At 37.5% G+C, this 23,099-nt stretch overlaps 1 protein-coding gene across 7 annotated transcripts in view; it reads right to left on the reverse strand.

Annotated features, from left to right (window-relative positions):
- The window catches only part of LOC138102888 (nipped-B-like protein), a 166,508-nt gene that overhangs the window by 24,991 nt on the left and 118,418 nt on the right, over positions 1-23,099 (reverse strand). For all 7 annotated transcript variants that reach the window (XM_069000658.1, XM_069000661.1, XM_069000664.1 and 4 more), the window contains 16 exons: positions 22,996-23,067; positions 22,822-22,911; positions 20,746-20,849; positions 18,700-18,786; positions 15,840-16,071; positions 15,402-15,553; positions 14,966-15,046; positions 13,792-13,892; positions 10,465-10,603; positions 10,179-10,261; positions 9,003-9,135; positions 6,908-7,051; positions 1,584-1,673; positions 1,130-1,344; positions 931-1,033; positions 91-189 (listed from right to left, as the gene is read on the reverse strand). In XM_069000658.1, the coding sequence (XP_068856759.1) occupies positions 91-189; positions 931-1,033; positions 1,130-1,344; positions 1,584-1,673; positions 6,908-7,051; positions 9,003-9,135; positions 10,179-10,261; positions 10,465-10,603; positions 13,792-13,892; positions 14,966-15,046; positions 15,402-15,553; positions 15,840-16,071; positions 18,700-18,786; positions 20,746-20,849; positions 22,822-22,911; positions 22,996-23,067 (1,925 nt within the window). The remainder of the gene's footprint in view (positions 1-90; positions 190-930; positions 1,034-1,129; positions 1,345-1,583; positions 1,674-6,907; positions 7,052-9,002; positions 9,136-10,178; positions 10,262-10,464; positions 10,604-13,791; positions 13,893-14,965; positions 15,047-15,401; positions 15,554-15,839; positions 16,072-18,699; positions 18,787-20,745; positions 20,850-22,821; positions 22,912-22,995; positions 23,068-23,099) is intronic.

A 23,099-nucleotide genomic window follows, 5' to 3' on the forward strand; every position in this document is an offset into this window, starting at 1 on the left:
TAAAACACAAATCCAAAATAGGAATTAAAGATTTCTTTTAAGTGTGACAGAAGAATGCATATACGTAATGGATATTTCAGATTTTTTTACCCTGGCTAGAATACTGGGGTCTACAGCAACAACCTCAGACAGACACTTCATGGCTTTTGTTCGAACAGCAATTGCATTTTCACCAAGTACACGCAGAATCTAATAAGAGAACAAAAACAATGATTCATTTGCTTTGGGAAGGTAACAAACTGTTTACAGGCAACAATGCAGCAGAATAACATGGAAGTGAAATAACTAAAATAAGAAGTCCCTTCATTTTAAACTCTGCTCTTGCCATTCAGTTGTGGCTTTCATCATGGTTCTTTCTAGGAAGAGGTGGATTTGAGCACTATCATTTTAAGAATGGCTCTGTATGCAGATCAATATAAGTAACAGAACCTAAACTAAACCAGTACTGGAGTTCAAACATGTTGCCATGACAACATGTTAGTGCTCTTCTCCCAGAAAAAGGAAAGAAATCACACTGGTTAAACAACAGCTTCCAAAGTGACAGTAACATGCACTGCAAGCAAGTAGCTAAGTTGGCTTGTATTTTCAAATTAAGATCAATTTAATGAGTTAATATCACCAAATGAGCATACATCTTACAGAAACTGTAAAAAAGATTTCAACATTTTGCAATTTTTTTTTCTGTGTACATCTAAGATATTGATTTTGCCATCTACATCCATAGACAAAATAATGCATGTACAATATGACATATAAAATGCATGCAAGAAAAAGAAATATAAGCACTTATTAATACAGAAAGCACATGGTGTTATCATGGCCTGTTAAATACACGTGCAACAATGAACAGATATGGAACACTACCACAAAAGTGTTTGGAATCAGAAACCAATTGCATTTCACTGTACTAAGACTTCCAGCACAGTTTACCTGTGTCAAGTAAATATCGAAGCTCTGGGCAAATGGCCTCATAGAGGCCAAGTAGCGAACAATCAAACATGCATCTTCATAGTCCACAGTATCAGAATTCATCCTGCAACAAATTCAATGTTTTAATTAGGACATGTTTATAAAAAATGATTAAAAATGTCAAATGCATGGTTAATAAAGCAGTGGTGCTCAAACGTACTTTAATGTACTGAACTGAGATGGAGCAGTTTTAATGATGCTGCGAAGAAATGTTTTGCGATTTTCCGCTCTATGCATGATTTGCCCTGTGGTCTCAACATCTTTTGCATGATGAGTTCCTTCAGATGAATCCTCATCCTTCTGAGATTTAATTGCTTTCTCTGTCTCCATAGTTGTATCACGGAACCACTGAGCTATATAAAACTTCCGAGAAAACTGGAGAAATACAGCAGGATACACAGAAAACAAAACAACAGATGTAGAACAGTGAAATTAACAGATATATGAGATTGAGTCTAATGCATCAACAATATTTCAGAAAAGACAACCAACATTATATGTTAGGGTGACAATTTAATTGAATCTCTAATATGCATGACCAAAAATCATTTTATTCAGTGCATGTTACTAAAATTATTTTTATATAAACTTGACATCAGAAAGCTGAAATTTACCACTAATGATGCATCAGTTTCTGTGTTCTCATCCAGATAATCTAGCAAAGCCTTTTGCAGCTGTTGAATTTCATCTCCTCCTCCTGAAACCTATCAGAAATAGAAAGATAGTTTTAAAATAGAATATTGCAGTGGTGATTATCATCTGAAAATCTGTATGTCCACATATAAAATACACTGAAGTTAATGTTCTGCAATTATCAATACAACTAACAATTTTTTAATCAATTACTTCTGAACTTTATAGAGACTAAACCAAATTAGACTGTGGCTCCAAAGTCTAAAAAAGATTAACAGCAGAATAAGACTTGTTTTAAAACAGACTGACTGATTTGATTAATTTTCATTCTGTGATCTTGTGTGAAGACCCTCTGTTCCCAAGGAAAAACAAAGGGCTGAAATCACACATAGACTGACAAAAGATTTAACCTATAAAAGGCATCATTAGCTCTCTCAACAAAATTAAATACTGAAACAATTACTTCACAGGTGAACAAGGGATAAAAGGCAAAAAAGTCAAATGAACATAAATATGCAACACAGACAACAGTAAAAACATATGGGAAACGTCAAAGAAATAAAAACAACTTATCCCTCTGAAAAATATTTGGTATAACTGTTTTCAGGTTTAAAGCATTGATACAGAGAAAGTGCAGCAAGCATGCTCAATCCATTTAGCAAAAAATTTACAGAGGTTATTCCCAAACACCCCTGAGCTCTAGCACTAAAGAATCATACTCTCTGAGACTCAATTAAGTTTCTATAAGTCAAAACCATTGAGAACAAACATACATTTTATAAAAATTCCACCTAGTGCATAAAGTCTATCTACAGAAAACGGTAATATTAATTCTCTTGTGAAGCACTTTTAAGATGCACAAAAAGGACTACATATGAAATATTATTTTGAGAACTATGCATCAGATTTGTAAATATCTAAACTGTATGAATGTTAAAACCAGAATTTTTTTTTTTACAAGAGGCTATTGTATAGGAAGTATGTATCTCCTGATCTCTTAAATAGTTCTAGCCTATGTAAATCGAACAATGATTTTGTATGTGACCAGCAGACAATGTACTTTTCCCCATATAGGGGTTAGAGATCAAATCAGTATCAATTAACTTGTTATTGAATCAGAAACTAACTTTCTCAACACTTACAAGACAGCATAAACCTAAATCCATAAAACATTCTTTTTTCCTTAGTATTATACTGAAATGTGCAGGTCCTTGCAATTGCCGATGCTACAGCAGAAAAAAGGGTTTTTTTCCCCTTCAAATTATTGAGTTCAAGAATTCAAAACACGTCTACAGTAGACATAATACTAATGTATGTTTATTAATATATATTTGGCACCCTATGATGTGCAAATTGTGATTTGAAAGTCTGGCCTTCAACCAATATTAAATTCTGTGGATAAAAAGGCTGACAAAGTTGCTTGATGAACCTTAACTGCCTAACTATTTTAAAAAGTAAAAAACCCAGAAGAAACAAAAAGAAACTGTGAAGCCCACAACAAATCGTATTCAATATTGATAATAAAAGTAGAAGAATAATTCCTGGCTTAAACTTCTTCAGCTACAAAACATTTTTCTTCTTCAGCAATAAAACCTGTAACTTATAACCATCAACTTCTGTATGAACAGCATGGATTGAGAATCTTGTCACAAATGTAGCACATAATATAACTTGCAAACAACAGCAAGCAGAAAAAGGTACAATTACAAGTCTAGATCAGCATATCAAGAGATAAATTAATGAAAAGCATGCACAAGTGTTCAAATCAACTTGACAATCTATGACAGATGTCTATGAAAAAAATCTACTGTTTAAAAATGTCAGAATAGATTTTCTCCTAAATCTAATTATACAGTTCATGAGTCCAAACCACAATAGACAGTTATAAGCATTCGTCGATCATTGGGGATTATCCTGGTAATGATATCAGAGAGTAGAAGGAAATATCCAACAGAGTCTAAGTATTCAATTCAGCAGGAAAGAAAAATCTGTAGAGATATAAGTTCATTTCTGAATGAAAAGAATAATTTAAGATATTTCTAATGACTAAAGCTGAATATGTCTACCAACGGATCTTATTTTCTGGCCATTTGGGCAGCAAAGTGAAGCTTAGGTGTCATGTACACATTTTCAAGTAGTTATTTGTTCTTATGTTACAAATCATTTATAAACAACACAGTCTACCCTGAGTGATTGTACTGTATAGTATACACTTTTCACAATGCCATCATTTATGTTAAGCTTCCTGAGTAACTGAAAAAAGCTTTTAGCACTCAATTGCCCATAGCTATTTTATTTACTACAGATGTCAATGCGTAGTTACTGCCTGATCCTGTAAAAAACTCAAAAGAAATAGAAAAATTCAGGTCACCACTCAGGTGTGTATCTTTTTAGAATATCTTTCAGTACTATTATATAACTTCTGGAGATAAGGAAAGAGAAAAGGATTCTTCTAAAATATTTCCCTATGAAGTCTAATGTACAATTGTCAAAATCACTGCAAAAGGAGAATTACAGCCCCTTAGCACATAGAAGTATAAATTATAATAAGCTATGAACATAAAGATTTGACACTATACATAGTAAAATATTCCAATTGACAAAAGTTATGGGAAGTATCAGCCTCATGAAGGAGTAGATGAATTTTGATTCTTTATCTGAATGCCTGTAAATTGCGTGACTTTTACCTTCAAAATAAGTCTGTAACAGTCATCATAAAATACATATAATAGATCTGGAGTCTTTTCAGGGAAATGAACTTCATGTGAATACTCAACCTTAGATCTCATCATGCTGAAAACAATTAATACTTCAGAAAGAAAACTATTGCATCCATAAGAAATGTGAAAGTTCACATTTTTAAAAGGACACACAAGGCCCAAGATTTTCTTAATGTACTTTAGAGGGCCCAAATCCATACACTGCTTTGTTAATTGCTGCCAACCTTGTAGATTTGGAGACATTTTAATAAGGAGCATTAGCAGAAATGCAAATATGTATTCTCTAATGAAAGATATATGCAATTCCAGTAAAAAAAAAACCCACAAAAGTAACAACCCCCCCTACACACACAACCAATACCAGTTCCATCACATAAAAACTAACCTTATAGGCCTAACAGTTTAACTCTCAAGTGTCTGTATATGAGTGCCATAAGCTCAATTACCATTTTGCAATAGCAATTGCACATACATGCATACACATATTTTAAGTCTTCTTAAGAGATAATCCAACTGTCACTCCATTATTTCATCTATATTGTCACCAGAAAATTGGTTTTACCATTTTAATTAACCACTTAAAATGATCACTAGGAAGATGGTGTGAGAAAGACATGAATTAACAAATGTGATACTTATAAATTGAGTATATTTGATCCAGAAATCTGAACAACAATGAAAACTCATTCCCCATGTATTGTTTTGGCATGGCCTGGTTTTAGGTAGCGGGGGGGCCACAAAGATGGCTCCTGTGAGGAAGCTGCTGGAAGCTTCACACCATGTCCAGCAGAGCCAATCCCTGATGGCTCTGAAGATGGACATGCTGCTGGCCAAAACTGGGCCAATGAGAGAGGTTGGTAATGCCTCTGAGATAACATATTTAAGAAAATCGAAACAGTCACAAGATTTTGGATTCTAGTCAGAGAAGAGGAGGAGGTGAGAACATGTGAGGGAAAACAACATGGCGACACCAAGGTCAGTGAAGAAGGAGAGGGAGGAGGTGCTCCAGGTGCTGGAGCTGAGATTCCTCTGCAGGCCGTGGTGAAGACCATGGTGATGAAACATAGATTTAGAAGAAACATAAAGATTTTAGTTATAGGCTAGCTGTGTTGAAATTAGTTAGAGTAAGAAGGAACTTGGGCCCAGTGAGAGTTAATTAAAATAGTTAAGAGAGCTGGACCTGAAATGGGTTTTAAGATGTTAGTAACTGATTACCAAATAACTGATGATCTGTCATTTGCATGTTTGCTTAGCTGTGCTTAGAATGAGGAGTAGAAACATTGATAAGTTGGTGTAGGGAACAAGGACAATTACCAATTTCCTCCCTTTGTGGGAACCCGTTCAAAAGTCATGCAAGAGGAAATTTAGAGATCACTAAAGTAATTAGGATTGTTAAAGTTCAGAAAGGCGAAAAGGTCAAAATGAGGAAGATGAGCATACTTCATCTTTTTAGGACTACTGACCCAATTCAAGACCACCGAATCAATTCAGGACACACACTACGCATGCGTAATGACATTTAAGCTCATTTCCATATGAAGCTGAGAATGGGAGGTGTTAATGTTATGAATATGCATTTGTATTTTGGATATTCATAATTTTTGTAAATAAAAAGCTTTGTGTTTGCTTGTATTGGGGCCCTGCATCTTAGGGAGCTATCCCACGCAGTGCCTGGCGCCAAATAAAACATACACTTTCTAACTCTGAACTGTTAGAGAGTTTTTGTCCGTCTCAGCTGGATATCGATATTAGATCGATATTCATATTTTGGTAAATCAGTGAAGCAGGTGTGCCCCTGCAGCCCATGGGTCCACGTAGGATGAAGAGATCCACCTGCAGCCTGTGGGGGAGGTGCCCATGCCGGAGTGGGTGGATGCCTGGAGGAGGCTGTGGTCCAGTGGAAGACCTGGTGGAGAGAGAGGGCCCCTGCTTCCAGGCTGGAGCAGCCTGTCCTTGGAGGACTGCACCCCGTGGAAAGAGAGACCCACGGCGCAGCAGTTTTGGGAGGACTGTTTGCCCATGGGAGGGGCTTATGCTGCAGCAGATGTGGTATAGTTGCTGCTCATGAGAGTGGGCCCACACTGGAGAAGTTCACGGAGAGCTGTCTCCCGTGGGAGGGACCCCATGGCTTCACAGGGGAAGACTCCTCTCCTGGAGCAGCGGAAGGAAATCTCGGTGATGAACTGACCAAACCCCCATGCCCTGTCTCCCTGTGCTGTCAGTGGGAAGGAGGGAGGGGCTGGGGGGGGAAAGTGATCTAAGGGCTTATTTTACTTCTCATTGTCCTCCTCTGAGTCTGTTAGTAATAAATTCACTTTGCAACTTAAGTTGAGCCTGTTTCGCCCTTGAAGTGTTTCTCCCAGTTCTTATCTCACTCATGAACCCTTTGTTAATTTTTTTTCCCTTTTCCCTCCTCTGCCCAGCTGTGGCAGGGGAGGGTGAGCGAGCAGCTCTTGTGGGTGCCTAGCATTAGGCCAGTGTCAAACCACAATACCTCATAATGCCAGTTTTTCACACATCTTTAAAATGTTTAGGCTTTTAAATAGATATATCTCAATCCAACTAGCATGGGATCTTTCACACACCTGTTTGAGTATTCTGGCTATAGAACCTTGATCCATTTTGCTAGTGACTGCATCTTTCCTGAGTCTTGCAGCTACAGTTCCAAGATAGTCAAGCGATGCAACTCTTAATGCCATTTCTGTAGATTTGTTACTGAACTGGTGAACCTAAGAAAAGCAGAATAAACTGTTTTAAAAATTATTTATTTATGCAACTGAGATTCTTCTTACAAGACAATTTGACCTTATTAAAAAGTCCACCTAATTTCCATGCTGCTAAAAATTATGTAATTTGCTATTACATCACAGATACAGTCCTTACTTTACAATGTTTTTTCCTTTGAGTCTTTCTCTCTACTAAATATGCCTGTTATAAAAATATATATTTTTAAAAAACTAAAATAAACCAGACAGCTAGTAGAGCAGATATCCTTTGCAATAGCATAGCACCATAATACATCTTCCTCATTATTCACACAAGTATAAAGAAAGCTACATATTACCAGGAACACAACCATAAAATATTTTCCAAATAAAAAGCTCAAATTACTGTATTAATTGCATTGTAATGCTGAAGAACAACTCTCAAAAAATATTACAATGAAAATATTCACATTCTGTAAAATGTCACAATCCATAAGTAAATGTACCACTTAATTTAAGACCAAACTTATGAGACCAAACTACTTAATTGTTTTCAGGTTCTGTGCTAAAGGAATAGTCGAGAGAAGTATGGGACTAGGAGAGAAAAGTCCCTCCCACTCTAAGTGAAGATCAGGCTCATGACCACCTGAGGAACCTGAATGTCCATAAGACCTTAGAGAACCTTCCAGTGTCTGAAGGGGGCCTATAAGAAAGCTGAAGAGGGACTATTTGCAAGGGCATGGAGTGATAGGACAAGGGGGAATGGCTTCCCACTGCCAGAGGGCAGGGTTAGATGGAATATTGGGAAGAAATTGTTCCCTCTGAGGGTGGCGAGGCCCTGGAAGAAGGGCCAGAGAAGCTGTGGCTGCCCCATCCCTTGAAGGGTTCGAGGCCAGGTTGGACAGGGCTTGGAGCAACCTGGTCTAGTGAAATGTGTCCCTGCCTGTCCACTGCAGGGGTGTGGAATGAGATGAGTCCCTTCCAACCCAAACCATTCTATGAATAATTACAGGTATTAGTCTGACATTATTCCCAATTAATATGAATGAAACTATTGGATAGCATCCAAAGGAGGGCAATGAAGATGGTGAAGGGTTTAGAGGGGAAGCTGTATGAGGAGCATCTGAGGTCACTTGGTTTGTTCAGCCTGAAGGAGAAGAGATTGAGGTAAGACCTCACTGGGGTCTGCAGCTTCCTCCCAAGGGGCAGCAGAGGGGCAGGCGCTGAGCTCTGCTTTCTAGTGACCAGGGTTTAGAGGGGAAGCTGTATGAGGAACATCTGAGGTCACTTGGTTTGTTCAGCCTGAAGGAGAAGAGATTGAGGTAAGACCTCACTGGGGTCTGCAGCTTCCTCCCAAGGGGCAGCAGAGGGGCAGGCGCTGAGCTCTGCTTTCTGGTGACCAATGACAGGACCCGAGGGAACAACTGGAATTGTGTCAGGGGAGGTTTAGGTTGGATATCAGGAAAAGGTTCTTCACACAGAGGGTGGTCGGGCACTGAACAGGCTCCCCAGGGAAGTGGTCACAGCCCCAAGGCTGCCAGAGCTCAAGGAGCATTTGGACAACCCTCTCAGGAACAGGGTGGGATTGTTGGGGTGTCCTGTGCAGGGCCAGGAGTTGGACTCAATAATCCTTGTGGGTCCCTTCCAGCTCACCATATTCTATGGTTCTATGAATATCTAAACTTATTAGATGCTATAGAATGGCATTTTTTAATGTGGAAAATGTCATGGAATATTAGAAGAGGACTTTAATGAGAAACTCTATACATATGACCTTTACTAAGTTCCATATCAATGATCTTCTGACCTAAATTTTATTTTCTATGCATTACATAATAGTGATACATGTAAGAATATCCTTACATGCTGCATGCATCAACAATCAGAAAACACTCCTGTAACAGTTTGAGCTGAAATAAACAAGTTCCATTGTAATAAGAAATAAATTAATATAATAGTTAAGAACAAAACTTACCAGTAGCCTTCCTAATAAGCTAAGTAGCAACTCTGCAGCTGGCCATTCTGGTTTATTGACTGTGGAAAGAAGATCTTGAATAAAGTTCTCAAACAGTGGTCTGTAATCTTCTTCCCCTTGTTTACTGCCACATCTGTTTAAATCAAAATGCATGTTTGTAAGTGAATTTAAGAGCCATTTAAGCTTTTCTTCTGATACAAAGAGAACTAATCCTATTTTTACCCCAAAAAAACCCAGTTTTATGCAATTCTAAAAAAAAAAAAAATCCAAAATATTAGCAGAAAAATTGTTTTTTTCCATTTACAGACAAATAGTTTAAACAGTTATCACTCCAAGTTGTACTGCAAGTAAAGCAGCTAATCCGGGAGAGTAGAATTTTGTTCCTAAGGTTTTTTATTTATTGTTTTGAGTTAAAGTCTGCATTAGCTTGGATAAACAAAGTAGGCAAAATACTAAAGCTCAAGCTAGAGTGGGGTATTTAGGAGGTGTCGTGTCCTTAAACCTGGTCTGACTTATTTCACAGTGATAAGGCATCTCAGTATTATGTTCCAGAAAGGTTAAAAAAAGAATGTAAAACAATCAAAAGATAACATACATGATAGTATTTCACCTATATGTGGCATCCCTAACTTTAATTATACCAGAAGTATGCAGAGAAATGGCTAGATAGCTCACAAACAGTGTTTTGGCTTAACAACAGAAATTAACATGATAAAAACATCAGGACTTTTTCTTACAAATCCTTTGGTTATTCAGGTATGGGTTTTTTTCCCCTGCTGAGCTATTGACATTCCTAACTTTATCTAAATGAAAGTGATTTTAGGGTTTTTATATTTTGGTCATTTTGATGACTGAAATAATCTGGTTTCATCACTTAAATATTTTACTCAGCCTTCTCTTCCATGTTTCAGATGAGTAAAAGATCCCTGATAAAAGGATCCTATATAAATTATCAGACAGATTCTTAAATGTGTTCTTAAACTCTCTGCAGACTTTCTGTTCCATAAAATTTTTTTTCCAGACACGTAGGTCTCTCAGAGATTTATAAAATATATTGTTATAAGTAACTTTATTAGTAGTCATTTAGGATTGCAAAGTGGTTTGGTTTGTCTTAAGGTGTGAAATTTTATTTGGAGTTGGTTTCATCAATAGACTAAAGAATGCAACAGTACTTACTTCTTAAGGAAAATAGAAAGGAAGTTTTGTGCTGTTCTCATGGCTGTTTCATACGAGTTAGTCATAAGCACATCTTGATCCACCTAAAAATAACAAGATTTATTTTTATAATATTTTAGCATGCACAGAAATATAATTTCCAGACCAGCATTTCTCATTCATCAAATAATTACAGCTGACATAAAATTAAGAGGCTTGATTACTAGAGCAACATCATAAAATATTATACCTACAGTCATTCCTGTACCAAAAAAAAAAAAAATTATGGCTCTTTAAAAAAACTTACTTTTTTGTTTGATTCCTCCTCTGAATTAGAATCTTTTTCTGTTGATGGCAAATGCACCACACATTGAATAAGCTGCAGAACTAGTGCTGTTACCATCTGAATATACATAGGCTCTCCGTCAGTGTCACTGCTGTTTAATCTGTTAATAAGACAGCATTAGCACTAAAACTAAATTAAAAAAAACAAACAAAATTTTTTTTCCTAAATAACACCTTTTAAAATAATAATCAAAGCTAGGAATCTGTGTTATAGACATTTATCTTGTCATTTGCTTCTCTTTTATGCAGCAAAAGGTTTGGTCTAACAAAAATGGTAAGCATTATTCTCAGGCCAAAGAGATGAACTGAAACAGCTCACAGATGGGACATCAGAGTGTCCGTGAAGTTCAGCAGCAGAAGAATCTTCAGAAATATTTAATAAATCAAACACCTCCATGCAAAGGCACTTACTAATAGGCTTATTCTGTATAATGCCATATCCATTTCCAACACAACATTAAAAAATAGACCAAGCTTGTAATAATAATTTATTACTTATATATTATTTAATGTATCTGAAATATGCAGGAATTTTAAACAAGAGAAAATAGCGACCATGACCTGGACTGACTTCTACAACAGTTACACCTATGGTAATCTCAGGCAGCGCAACAGACTATAAACTTCAGCACGCAAGAGTGTCTTTTAAGTTGGTATGACCAGCATGAATACACTCCACCTCACATTTCTCCCCTTCCAAATGATTTAACCTGATAAACAGTGTGGTGTTTACTACCCATATGTACATCAACACCACTTAATGCTGCGTTTAACAATATGACATCATTCTCCCTAAATTATCAAAATAATAACTGTACACAAAAGAGATTGCAATTATTATCTTTATGAAGTGTCATGGGTTAGCAAGCACAGTCCCGGAAGCGATGTTCTTGCAAAGGGGTGCTTACAGCTTCCTCTGTGACCTGACAGAGCCTATCAGCTGGCCAGTTTGAATATGGACAATTCTTTAAGCCACTTAAAGTTGTGACTGCCTCTGTGATCCACACTTAAGAATAGGAAACCCCGAGGCAGAGTCTCTGTCTCGTTTCCAGTGCTGGGACAGGTGGCTGCAGGCCCTGTGTGGGGGCCAGCGGGCCCGGCCCAGGCCCTGCTTGGGCCAGGCCGGGCTGGGCCATGGCCATCCTGGAGCCGATGGGCCCTGTTCCACCCGCAGAACCCCCTACACAGCCCTGCTCGGCTCCCTTCTCTCCAGTGCGGCCAAGATTCAGCTGAAGCTGCCCTGCTGTCCGGCAAAAGATCATGTGACCAACAGCGATAAGCTTCATTCCAGCTGCAAGGCCTAGGTGAGATTAACCCTTTTAGTTCTGTGAAGAGCTGAAAACCTGAGGGAGAAGAAAGAGGAGATGCTTAAAGCTGAAATTCTGTTGTAAAGCTAGGATGCATCAGAGTACCCGTTGTAATTTCATGAAGGCATGGGGGGTGGAGTGTTCAACTTGTACTTGTGAGCAAAAGCACCTGTGCTGAGATAGGCAGATGCTGAAGCAGCTGTAATTTCATGAGAAGTTTCAACAGGAGAGATGGAAGCGATGAAGACTTTTACTCCAAATGGGAAAGGAGAAGACCTCAGTTCCTAGAGATGCTCCCAGAGATAGTCCTAGAGATGAGGATGAGGAGGACCCTTTGCTCCCAGGGAAGGAGGAGGGCCTATGTTCTTAGAGATGAAATGCTCCCAGAGATGGGTGAAGAGAACTTTTGTTTCTGAATGGCTCAACCTTAAATTTATACCCCAGTAACTTCCAGAGTGGACCCTCGAAAGCAGTTGTGGGAAAGGCTGCAAGTCAGGGAAGGGACTCACATGTGAGCAGAGAACCAACCTGGGCGGCTGGCTCATTGTGATAATGTTTTCATAGCATGGGCAAGAGAGACTCCTCTTCCTAAATGGACTGAACAAGGTTATTATGGAAGCGATAAACCGACTGAACATCTCAAGGGTTGTCTTTCTACATTGTCAGTGGGAGAAGGGAGAAAGGTGGGGGGGAGGAGAAATGTTCTGAAGGCGTAGTATGATTTTTTTTTTTCTCTTCTTTTAGGTCTGTTAATAAACTTCTTTATATTCTTCCAAGTTTGGTGCCTGCTTTGCATTTCTTCTAATTCTTATCTCACAGAAGGTAAACAGTAATGAGTATTTTAGACCAAACCACTACACTAAATTGGTGTTTCTGCCTGGTTACAAACCAAACCCGCTACATGAAGTTATCTCTAACTATTTGTACAGAGAGAATATTTTCCTATAAAATTTTAGGTAAGCTGCACCCTTCATGCCTATAGCCACAGACAGGGAATGGCCTCCAACAGGTTAGAGCTAGGACTCTAGCGATAAACAGTGCAGTCATTATGGCCTTGAGACAGTAACTTCCTTAGAGTAAAGGTCCCAATTCAAAGAGGGTATCTACCATTTATGCTCCTATGCCTAACACCTTCCTATTTACTAGATCTCTCTGATGTCTATAAACAAAACAATAGGAAATACTAGGAACAAGAACTCATGTTAACATTAGAATTGCCAAATTCAACTTCAAAGTTTCAATTAATTTCTTTTCCTGGATATTTCCTGTTCATCCACCCTGGATCAGACAACCTATTTCATTGACAACTTGTCTGTCTCCAGGGAAAAGATGTATGGAAGCAAGGAACAAAATTAACACTAACAACAAATGTTTTAGAATAATTTGCAGTGTCCAACCTCAATTTTAACTGAAATCCAGTCAGATTCTTTCTCTACTTTAACCTGAAACTATACTATTATTCAGAAGATGCACTGAAATCCAGCTGAAGCACTTAAAAGACAGTTAAAGCGAACTGAGTAGTTTCTAAAAGAGACTCATTCAAAGGAGTATTAGATTCATTTCATGGAAAGAGTGCTCTGAGCATGTCCTCAAAGAAATTCAGCCAGAATTTTCCCATTAAGCTTTAGCAATGACATTATATAAAATCCATATGAACAGAACCAAAGAATTTTCCAAGAAAAAAACTTTGAATTCATACTAACATTACAGTCATTTACACACTTATTGAGACAGATAAGATATTGCAATTATTTTGGAAGCAGGCATAAATATGATGGCATAAGAAAGTGATTATTACAAAATACATTTGTCAGACAATTCTGCTCTCACTGTAGAGGTTTTGAAATATCAACCTCTAACAAAACATAGCTTATGGAGTCACGGATTTTTAAAGAACAAGTTAATACTGAAGCCTAAAATCCTACATCTAAAAACCTGTAAATGTTGCTGTCTACAAATTATCAATCTATGTCAGAATTTACCTGAAATTTCTCAAACTCCTCTTGCTGGTTGGTAGTCTTGCAAGGGAAGTGAAAATTTCTTCTAGTATTAACTGCCTATGTTTTTCATACCTGGAGAACACCTATTTAATAGTAACAGAATTGTTAAAAAACTATTTATTGTTACATAAAATATCACTTGTTAAATAGATTTTTTAAATCATATATAGAAACATACTCTTTACATGACATTTAAATAAATTATATTTAATGCATACCTTGTTTTTAATTGCATTGCTTTGTTTTTTCAAAGCAAGCATTTCTTTATAAAATACATAAAACCTTTTTCGAATATAGCTTTTTAAAAAGTCTTCAAATAGCATAAATGTTTAATAGCTCTTAAAAATACCATGTGTTTTAAATTTTTCTGCCAATAGTACAATACACTGAAAGTCAGGGTAAGGCTAAGCTACAGACTTCAGTATAGAGCAAAGGTCTATGGTAACGTACATTAAATATGAACACATGTATGGTTTTAGAGCACATTTGAGAAAACTAAGCTTTGATGTTTGCCTGACATTAAATATTAATTCAATTTATGGGATCAGGATTGTAGAGTTTGCCTCTCCCTTTGTTCAGGCAGAATTACTTTTATAAATACTGGAGTACATAATCCTTACAAAGATGAAAAACTTTCACTTGAACAAACTCATCTGTGTTGCACTGCAGTTTTCCTGAAAAAATATTTTATCTGCCCCATGAATTTTTCACATAGCCACCTCTTCTGAGGAAGAGGACTTATTCTATTATATAGTTCTATTATATATTATATAGAACCATCCTACTAGTTCTGTGACTTATACCATTGCATAAACTCTAGTCTTAACAAAGGAGATAAGAAAAACCACATTAAGATTTCTTAAGACAAGAAAGAACAAGTAAGAGGAAGGGGTTTGTGTTTATGCTTTAAACAACATAACCAAAATTAAGTAAATTCCTTGGCTTAAGTAGGCTATTTCTTCCTATAGAGTACTATGCAAATGGGAGGAGCTCAAGTAGCTTTAATACTGTTCCTAGATTATGATACCAAACTGTAAAAACATGCAAGAATAAAATTAGATCTAAGCTCCAATTCTCTACCAGCAAAAATACAGCCTATGTAAATGTCCTAATAGCTCTCAGAAGAACATGAAACTGCAAATTAATAATTACTTACTGCAGTCACTAATTTGATGGCACATAGCTGTAGTTCACTGACATTTTCTACAAAGAAAGGTGTTATTCCCATAGATGATATCTATCAACAGAAAGAAGCTATTGTAAGTATATTTGACTACCAAACTGACATTTATGCATTTTCACAAGTAGATTATTCATTCATCAGGTAAGGTATTCGACAACATGTATTCATAAGATTTAAAAATAAAGTTATTAAAGGATATTTTAATACAATCATATTCAACTTTTCTTAACTGTACAATAAAAGCCATTAAAGATGTGAACATTACTACAGAACAAACTAGTCACTGCTGTTAATAATTCAAAAGTTTGTACTGGTTTCATATTTCATGTCATTGAGACAATTACACTTTACAGTCTCTCTGGAAAAAGAAAAAAATTTCTCAGACAAAAATTTTTCTGATAAAACTTACTTGAAGAATAGTTGTATCAGTGAGAAGCTGTATCTCTAGCAACTCTGACAAACTGCTGACAATGTCACAAACTTTGTTATATAACATCACTATAACTCTTTGCTTGTGGGTGGAACACTTGGCACGTTTTGCTTTTGAACTTAAAACACCACCTAGAAAATAAAAAGTATCATTAATTTTTTCAGTATTTCACATCAGATATTAGAAAGATGATATCTTCCTCAAGAAATGTCTCCAAAACAAGTCCATGACTACAGCTTTCTAAATGAAATTTCTTACAAAAGAAAAACTATTTAGTAAAATCAGCTAGAAAGCAAGAATTTAATATTTTCATAATTGCTTTGAATTCTGGATCCAAGATTCTTAAAACCGTTCTTGAATACCCACACCTCAAGATATGCATATGACAACAAAATGCGAAACATTTAGCATACTAACCACCATGAGGATCCACTCTATACACAGGATCATATTGAGGATAGAGAGTGTTCTGCAAATGAAATTTTGTGTATTGAATAACTCTTTCTATTATGTCTTCAATATATACAGCCTTAGGCATATTTGGTGATGTCATAATATTGATAGCAGTAAGACAAGCATCAGCAGATTTTGTCACTCTCTCCATAATAAGATCTCTCCATAATCTCTCCTCATCTTCAGTGTCATTGTTCTGTAACAGGTGATAGAAAACAAGGTAGTGTTAACAAAAAGTTAAATTTTTTTCCTTACCAAGTAAAAGATAACATTATTTTAATATACATACATACACACATAAAAAATGCAGTATTTCCTTTATGATACAAAGATAGTTTGGTTTAGAAATTGACAAATGTTTGTTTTACTAGAAAAAGGTTTGTAACCCTAAATTACAGGTCTTCAATATCTCACTGTGTTCTTCTAGTAAAACACAAAGAAGCTTTCTGTGTATGCCATGGGTTACCATAACTCCAGAAGTGATTTTCTTGCAAAGAGGTGCTTACAGCTTCCTCTGTGACCTGACAGAACCTATCAACTGGCTAGTTTGAATATTGACAATTTTTTAAGTCACTTAAAAATTTTGACCGCCTCTGTGGTCCACATTTAAGAATGGACAAACCCCAGGAAAGCTCTCTCTTGCTTCTGGCCTTGGGACAGGTAACTGGGCTGGGCCCGTGTGAGGCCCAGCGGGGCCGAGCTAGGCCGGGCCACAGCCATCCTGGAGCCGTGCGGCCCTGTTCCATTCGCGCCCCCCTCCCCCAGCCCTGTTATGTGCAGACGGCATGGCCCAGTACCCTTCCCCCCCCCCCCCCAGTGTGGCCAAAGATTCAGCTCTGAAGCTGCCTGCTGCCCGGCAAAGATCATGTGACCAATATCGATAATCGAATTCCAACTGCAAGGCCCGGGTGAGATTAACCCTTTTAGTGCTGTAAACTTCCTCCAGAACAGATGAAGCCTGCAGACATTAAGTAAAGAAAGAAGAGCTGAAAAAAACCTGAGGGAGGAGAAAGAGGAGATGCTTAGAAGCTGAAATTCTGTTGTAAAGCTATGGTGGTGATGGACTATGATATATCAGAATACCCATTGTAATTTCATGAAAGCATGGGGGGTGGAGCGTTCAAACTGTACTTGTGAGTAAAAGCACCTGTGCTGGAATAAGCAAATGCTGAAGCAGCTGTAATTTGATGAGAAGTTTGAACAGGGAGAGATGGAAGTGATGAGGACTCTTGCTCCAAATCGGAAGGAGAAAGACCTCTGTTCCTAGAGATGCTCCCAGAGATAGTCTTAGAGATGAAGATGAGGAAGACCCATTTGCTCCCAGGGAAGGGGGAGGGCCTCTATTTCTAGAGATGAAGATGGTCCCAGAGATGGATGAAGAGAACCTTTGTTTCTGAATAGCTCAACCTTAAAATGGTACCCCAGTAGCTCAAGATTGGACCCTCGAAAGCAGTTGTGGGAAAAGCTGTAAGTCGGGGGAAGGGACTCTCACATGTGAGCAGAGAACCAACCCGGGTGGCTGTCTAGTTGTGACACTGAAGCCATTTCTTGTGGAGATGTCTCCATAGCATGAGCAAGAGAGACTCCTCTCCCTAAGTGAACTGAAAAAAGGTTATTATAGAAGCGGTAAACTGACTGAAAATCTCAAGGGTTGTCTTTTTACATTGTCAGTGGGAGAAGGGAGAAAGGTGGGGGGAGGCGAAGTGTTCTGAAGGTGTGGTCGGATTTTTTTTTCTTCCTTTTAGGTCTGTTAATAAACTTCTTTATATTCCTTTAAGTTTTGTGCCTGCTTTGCTTTCTCCTAATTCTTATCTCACAGAATGTAAATAAGTAAGTAATGAGTATTTTGGACCAAACCACTACACTTTAATTGGTGTTTCTGCCCGGTTACAAACTGAACCCGCTACAGTGTATCATTGGGGAGCACTATGAAGGAAGACTGTCACATTCTCTACTTAAGAATGATGTACCTTAATCAAAATCTAAACTCATTCATCTTGTATTTTCTTCAGTGGCCTATACATACCAGTTGCTGCTTTGAAAAGTCTAATTTTTGCCAATAGAGAGAATTCTTACACAAAAAGACTGTTAAGTCACACAAAACTCATAAGAATACAACTTTCTCCAGAGACCAACTCATCTATATCAATGGGTTTAAAACATGTCTTATCAAATATGATCATATAAGGACTCAGTGATCTTTGGGGGTCCCTTCCAACTCAGCATATTCTGTGAATCTGTGATTTAGATTTAGCACAGGGTATGGAATCTCTGTATTTCTATGTTTGCACAAGTTATAAAAATGAACATACATGAGGTTAATTATGACCACGCAGCACTACTAACATATTGTAATAATGTTATTAATAGCAAAATCAGGTGAAAATTTTAATAACTTCTCTGGTACAGAGAAAAATAATCTTTCTTGCCTGTATAAAAGCACAGGCTGTTATATTTCTTCCACTGTGGAAGGGATGTTTTTATGGACATGTAGAAAAGTAGAAAAAAAATGCCCAATAGTGCAAGTTACACCAGTTACCATGAATATTTCAGGATGAAACGATAATATTTAAAATTAAGTCAAAAGATAACCAAATTGCTCCCAATACATGTTTACTATAGTAAAACATACTTGAAATAATATAAAAAAAATAGATTTTTGCTTCAAATCTTAAAATTTGGCAATCTTTTAAGCACATACATATAAAATCAAGAATTCCTTTCACAGACACACACAGTATTCGAAACTATCACTATATGGGACTCAAGTGAAGAAAACCCTATTCTACACAATGGTGTGAAACAATGTAATTTGAAAACTCACATGGTTAAGTAACGTGGAAAGCTTTGATCCATCTTGAATATTCTTCTCCAAAATATTCAAGACCTTTACTGTTTTATCTGTTGAGAGCTAAAACAAGAAACAAAACACATCAAACAACTGTAGGAACATAAAGGCTTCCAAATTGCAGAAAAAATGTCCAATCTAAGTATTGGATCTTGATTTGTCTGGTTTCTGACACAGCATGATTTAGAATGCTGATAATAGATTTAAACTAGTGAAAATATGTTCTAAGACTGCAATCAAACTTCATTTTCAACCAGCAAAATACATAGAAATTGATTAAAATTGCATAACTGTAATTAATGTTGCATAGTTATATGCTTTTGCATTTGCTTCTAGAAACAGAAATTTACCAAATCCGAGTATCAATCCCAAATTCTAACTGACTATATAGATATTTATTAAGAAAAAATCCTAGTTCTATGGACAAGCAGAAATAAAATTCCCTGATATTTGAGTTCTAATAAAAAGGAAGTGTATTCTCAATAACTGTATTAATTTTAAAAATCTAGCATATTGAAAAATGTAACTCAAATTCACTTACTGATGTTCTACAGAATTGTGATTAAATAATCTGTAGAATATGCTAAACTCCAGGAGAATCAGTTTCATTCATCCAGATACTATTTGTGCTCACCTTTAGAAGCAACAAAATTCTGATTTTATGCATACATGTAAGTATGTATGTGAAAAAAACAGGTAACAGAGGTTAAGGGTGAGAACTATCAGGAAACAGAAACACTCAGGCTAATATCATGCTACAAAGGAAGGTAGAGAAAACAAAGAAAGAGCCATGAAGAACATCTAAATCTCAGATTAAAGAAAACCCTTCAGAGTGACTTGTATAAGTGGCTTCACAGACACTTCATAAGCATAATAAATAATCATGAGGAGGTAGAGTAAGAATTTAATACAAGACTGCCCAAAGCCAAGAGTTCTAGGAAGATAAGGAAAGCAAGAATATTGTTTCTAAAGGTGTGGAAATGATGCCTTAGGTTTTAACTTTCATATCTTTCAAATCACTGTACTGCTTAGTGTGTAACTCTGAAGTTTCTTGCAGCCTGTTAATTTCTGCTCTCTCATGCTAGGTAGACATAACAAAGCCTCTCCAGGCCTGCTCTTCAAGGACATCTAGACCATCCTAGGCCCAAAAAGTATAAACCAAAGAACCTCTAAGGGGGGGTAAGCTGAGGGGAATTACATCAATAAACTGAAGCCTTAATTGGAGAATTAACCCTGATATACAAATGAACCAAATCTATAAAAGTGTGAAAAACTTGTGACCTGTCATCCATCTTGGGGTCCATCTTGGCAATAGCCTCTGGCTCCCCAGGGTGTACCTTTGAAGGCCTTTCAAATAAATACCTACTTTTATTCCCTTACACCTGTCTAGTCTCTGTTTCTAGGAGGCCTTTCAAAGAATCAATACTAACAGTTTGTGCCAACAGAAAGTTCCCTTGAACAGAAGTTGGGAAGAGTATGGCAAAGAAATCACAATATGCAGTCTAAGAAAAATTAATCTTATTATCAGCTTGAGCATTAAATCTTTTAAGTTTGAAAGGACTCTTTGGAGAGAGGAAGGTAGTGGGCAACTCAGTGTGATGCTGGATGGACATATATTTACATTGCACTAATGGCATATATCAGCAAGGGTGGATTTTTTGACTTTGCCAGCAGGCTCTGTTTTACTGTGGTTGCTCAACAGTAGCTGTAAGGAGCAAATTATGTGCTTTTGTGAAAGTAGATTAATTATTAGATTTTACTGTTCAGGCATGTGTTACCTATTGGCATATAGTGCTCTGAGTCAGCCGTAACACAGAAGACCATTTAACAAAAATGTCTTGGCTTCAGAGACAGTAACAGTTAAGATGTGGTAACTTTTTAAGCACTTCAGCAGAAGCACAATTGTTCACAGTATTTGTCACAGGTATACCTGAAGAGGGTGGAATATTAGAGGGGGTACAAGTTTTTGTATGTTTAACAAAATTAAATGTTCAAAAAGAGTTAAATACTGTGAAGATGTACCTTGTCCATAATGCCCATTGCCTTGATTTTTGCAGATTCACTACCCAACTCACTAAGCTGATGCTTTCCCAGTAGCAATTCTTGTGGAATCTCATCATCATCACCTTAAAAAAAAAAATTAAAAATTAACAGTCACATCTCTAATAAGACTTCAAGGAAATCAATATTTTACAGTCAATATGAAAAAGCCAACTGAAGAAAAATAACTCCTTTTCCAAATAGCTAGCATATATAATAGTTCCATCTAATGAAGACTGATGATGACAACTTTTGGTGGTGTTAAAACAACTACTTGTTAAATATGACTGAAAGTCATATATTAAAAATATTTTTAATCCAAGGTTGTAGTCACCATAGCTGTAGTGATTTGCTTATGTTCCTCCCTTTGTTCTAGTTCTAAAAAATTAATGAATGATCTGTTATCCATTTCAAAATAAAGTCATGTTGGTCAACCTGAACTACTTCATCAGACACTTATGCTAAACTGGCTTAGTTTCTACTGAAATGGATAGGGAGCATACAGTTATTCAGTGCCTCATCCATAAGAGAATAAGCACTCTGCTGCTGAATTGAATAATCAATCTCTGTTGGGCCAAAGGCCACAACAGATGCAAAATTATGCGCCTCAGAAATTACAGGTGTATTTGGTGTGTATGTCCAGGTTTTGAAAGCAGGAGGACTACAGGGGTAGCTTCTGTGAGACGCTGCTGGAAGCTTCCCCCATGTCTGGCAGAGCCAACGCCAGCTGGCTCCAGGACGGACCCACCACTGGCCAAGGCTGGGTCAATCAGAGATGGCAGCGATGCCTCGGGGATAACATAGTTAAGAAGAAAAAAAAGTTATTGCGCAGATGTAATTGGGGTCAGATGAGAGTGGGGTGAGAATATGTGAGAGGAACAACTCTGCAGACACCGAGGTCAGTGCAGAAGAAGGGACAGGAAGTGCTCCAGACGCCAGAGCTGAGATTCCCCTGCAGCCCATGGTGGAAGACCATGGTGAGGCAGCAGTGCCCCTGCAGCCCAGGGAGGGCCTCAGGGATGCAGAGATCCATCTGCAGCCTGTGTAGGAGCCCATGCCGGAGCAGGGGGATGCCTGAGAGGAGGCTGTGACCCCATGAGATGCCTGTGCTAGAGCAGGATCCTGGCAGGGACCTGCAGACCCATGGAGAGAGGAGCCCACACTGGAGCAGGTTTCCTGGTAGGACTTGTGACTATGTGAGGGACACACGCTGGAGCAGGCTGTGCCTGAAACCGACCCAGTGTAAGACTGACCCACGTTGCAGCAATTCGTGGAGAACTGTAGCCCTTGGGAAGGACCCATGTTGGAGAAGTTCATGGAGAACTGTCTCCCATGGGAGGGATCCCACAGTGGAGCAGGGGAAAGACTCTGACTCCTCTGACAGAGCAGTGGCAGGAACAATGGGTGATGAACTGACCATAAATCCCATTCCTGTTTCCCTGTGCCGCTGGGAGGGAGGAGACAGAGTTGAGAAAGTGGGGAGAAGGAGTTTTTAAGGTCTTATTTTACTTCTCATTATTCTGCTCTGATTTTGTTAGTAATAAATTCAGTGAATACATCTAATTCAAGCCTGTTTTGCCCATAATGGTATTTGATGAGTGATCTCTCCCAGTCTTTATCTCAACCCATGAACCCTTTGTTAAATTTTCTCTCCCCTGTCCAGCTGTGGAGGGGAGTGAGAGAGAGGCTTTGGTGGGTGTCTGGCATCCAGCCATCTTACGTTAGCATTCTTTACAAAGATATGTTTGACAGAAGATACCCTAATGATGTCCCAAAGAGGTATCCTTTCCACTCCAGGGGACTATTATTTGTCTCATTGTGATTTATGTCCCTTTTGGATTCTGCAGGGAGGAAGAAGGATATTCTTCCTGTAGTAGCAAATGGAATTGGAACGATAAAGGCCTCCACTAAAGGCAGAAGCCATATAAATGCAGTATACCACAGTGTGTTTCACAGGCAATTAAATCACAAAGAAGGAAGTTTGAAAATACTGAGATGCAAATTCCTTTCTTGTGTTTTCAATTGGGGGAAGCATTTTGAAAATTTCTGACATATTACCAAAAGCTGTAAAATCCATGTCTTCTAAATTTTCCAAAATATTCTCTATTGAAGCAGCAAATCTTTTGAAAGTAGAAGAATCCATCATTTCTGGTGAAAAAGAAATATAAATATAATTATTTTATATACAAACCAGAAAATACAAACTCTAGAAAATAAATATTCTAAAATTACCTTCAGGTGTTAGTTTAGGTTCATAAGCTTTCCTCTTCTTTTGTTTTTCTTTTTTCTTCATTCTTCTAGCTACTAATTAAGAGAATAAAGGATTGTTTACACTT

The sequence above is a fragment of the Aphelocoma coerulescens genome (genome assembly GCF_041296385.1).
Source record: "Aphelocoma coerulescens isolate FSJ_1873_10779 chromosome W unlocalized genomic scaffold, UR_Acoe_1.0 ChrW_unloc_scaf_4, whole genome shotgun sequence".
In the NCBI taxonomy this organism is placed as follows: Eukaryota; Metazoa; Chordata; class Aves; order Passeriformes; family Corvidae; genus Aphelocoma; species Aphelocoma coerulescens.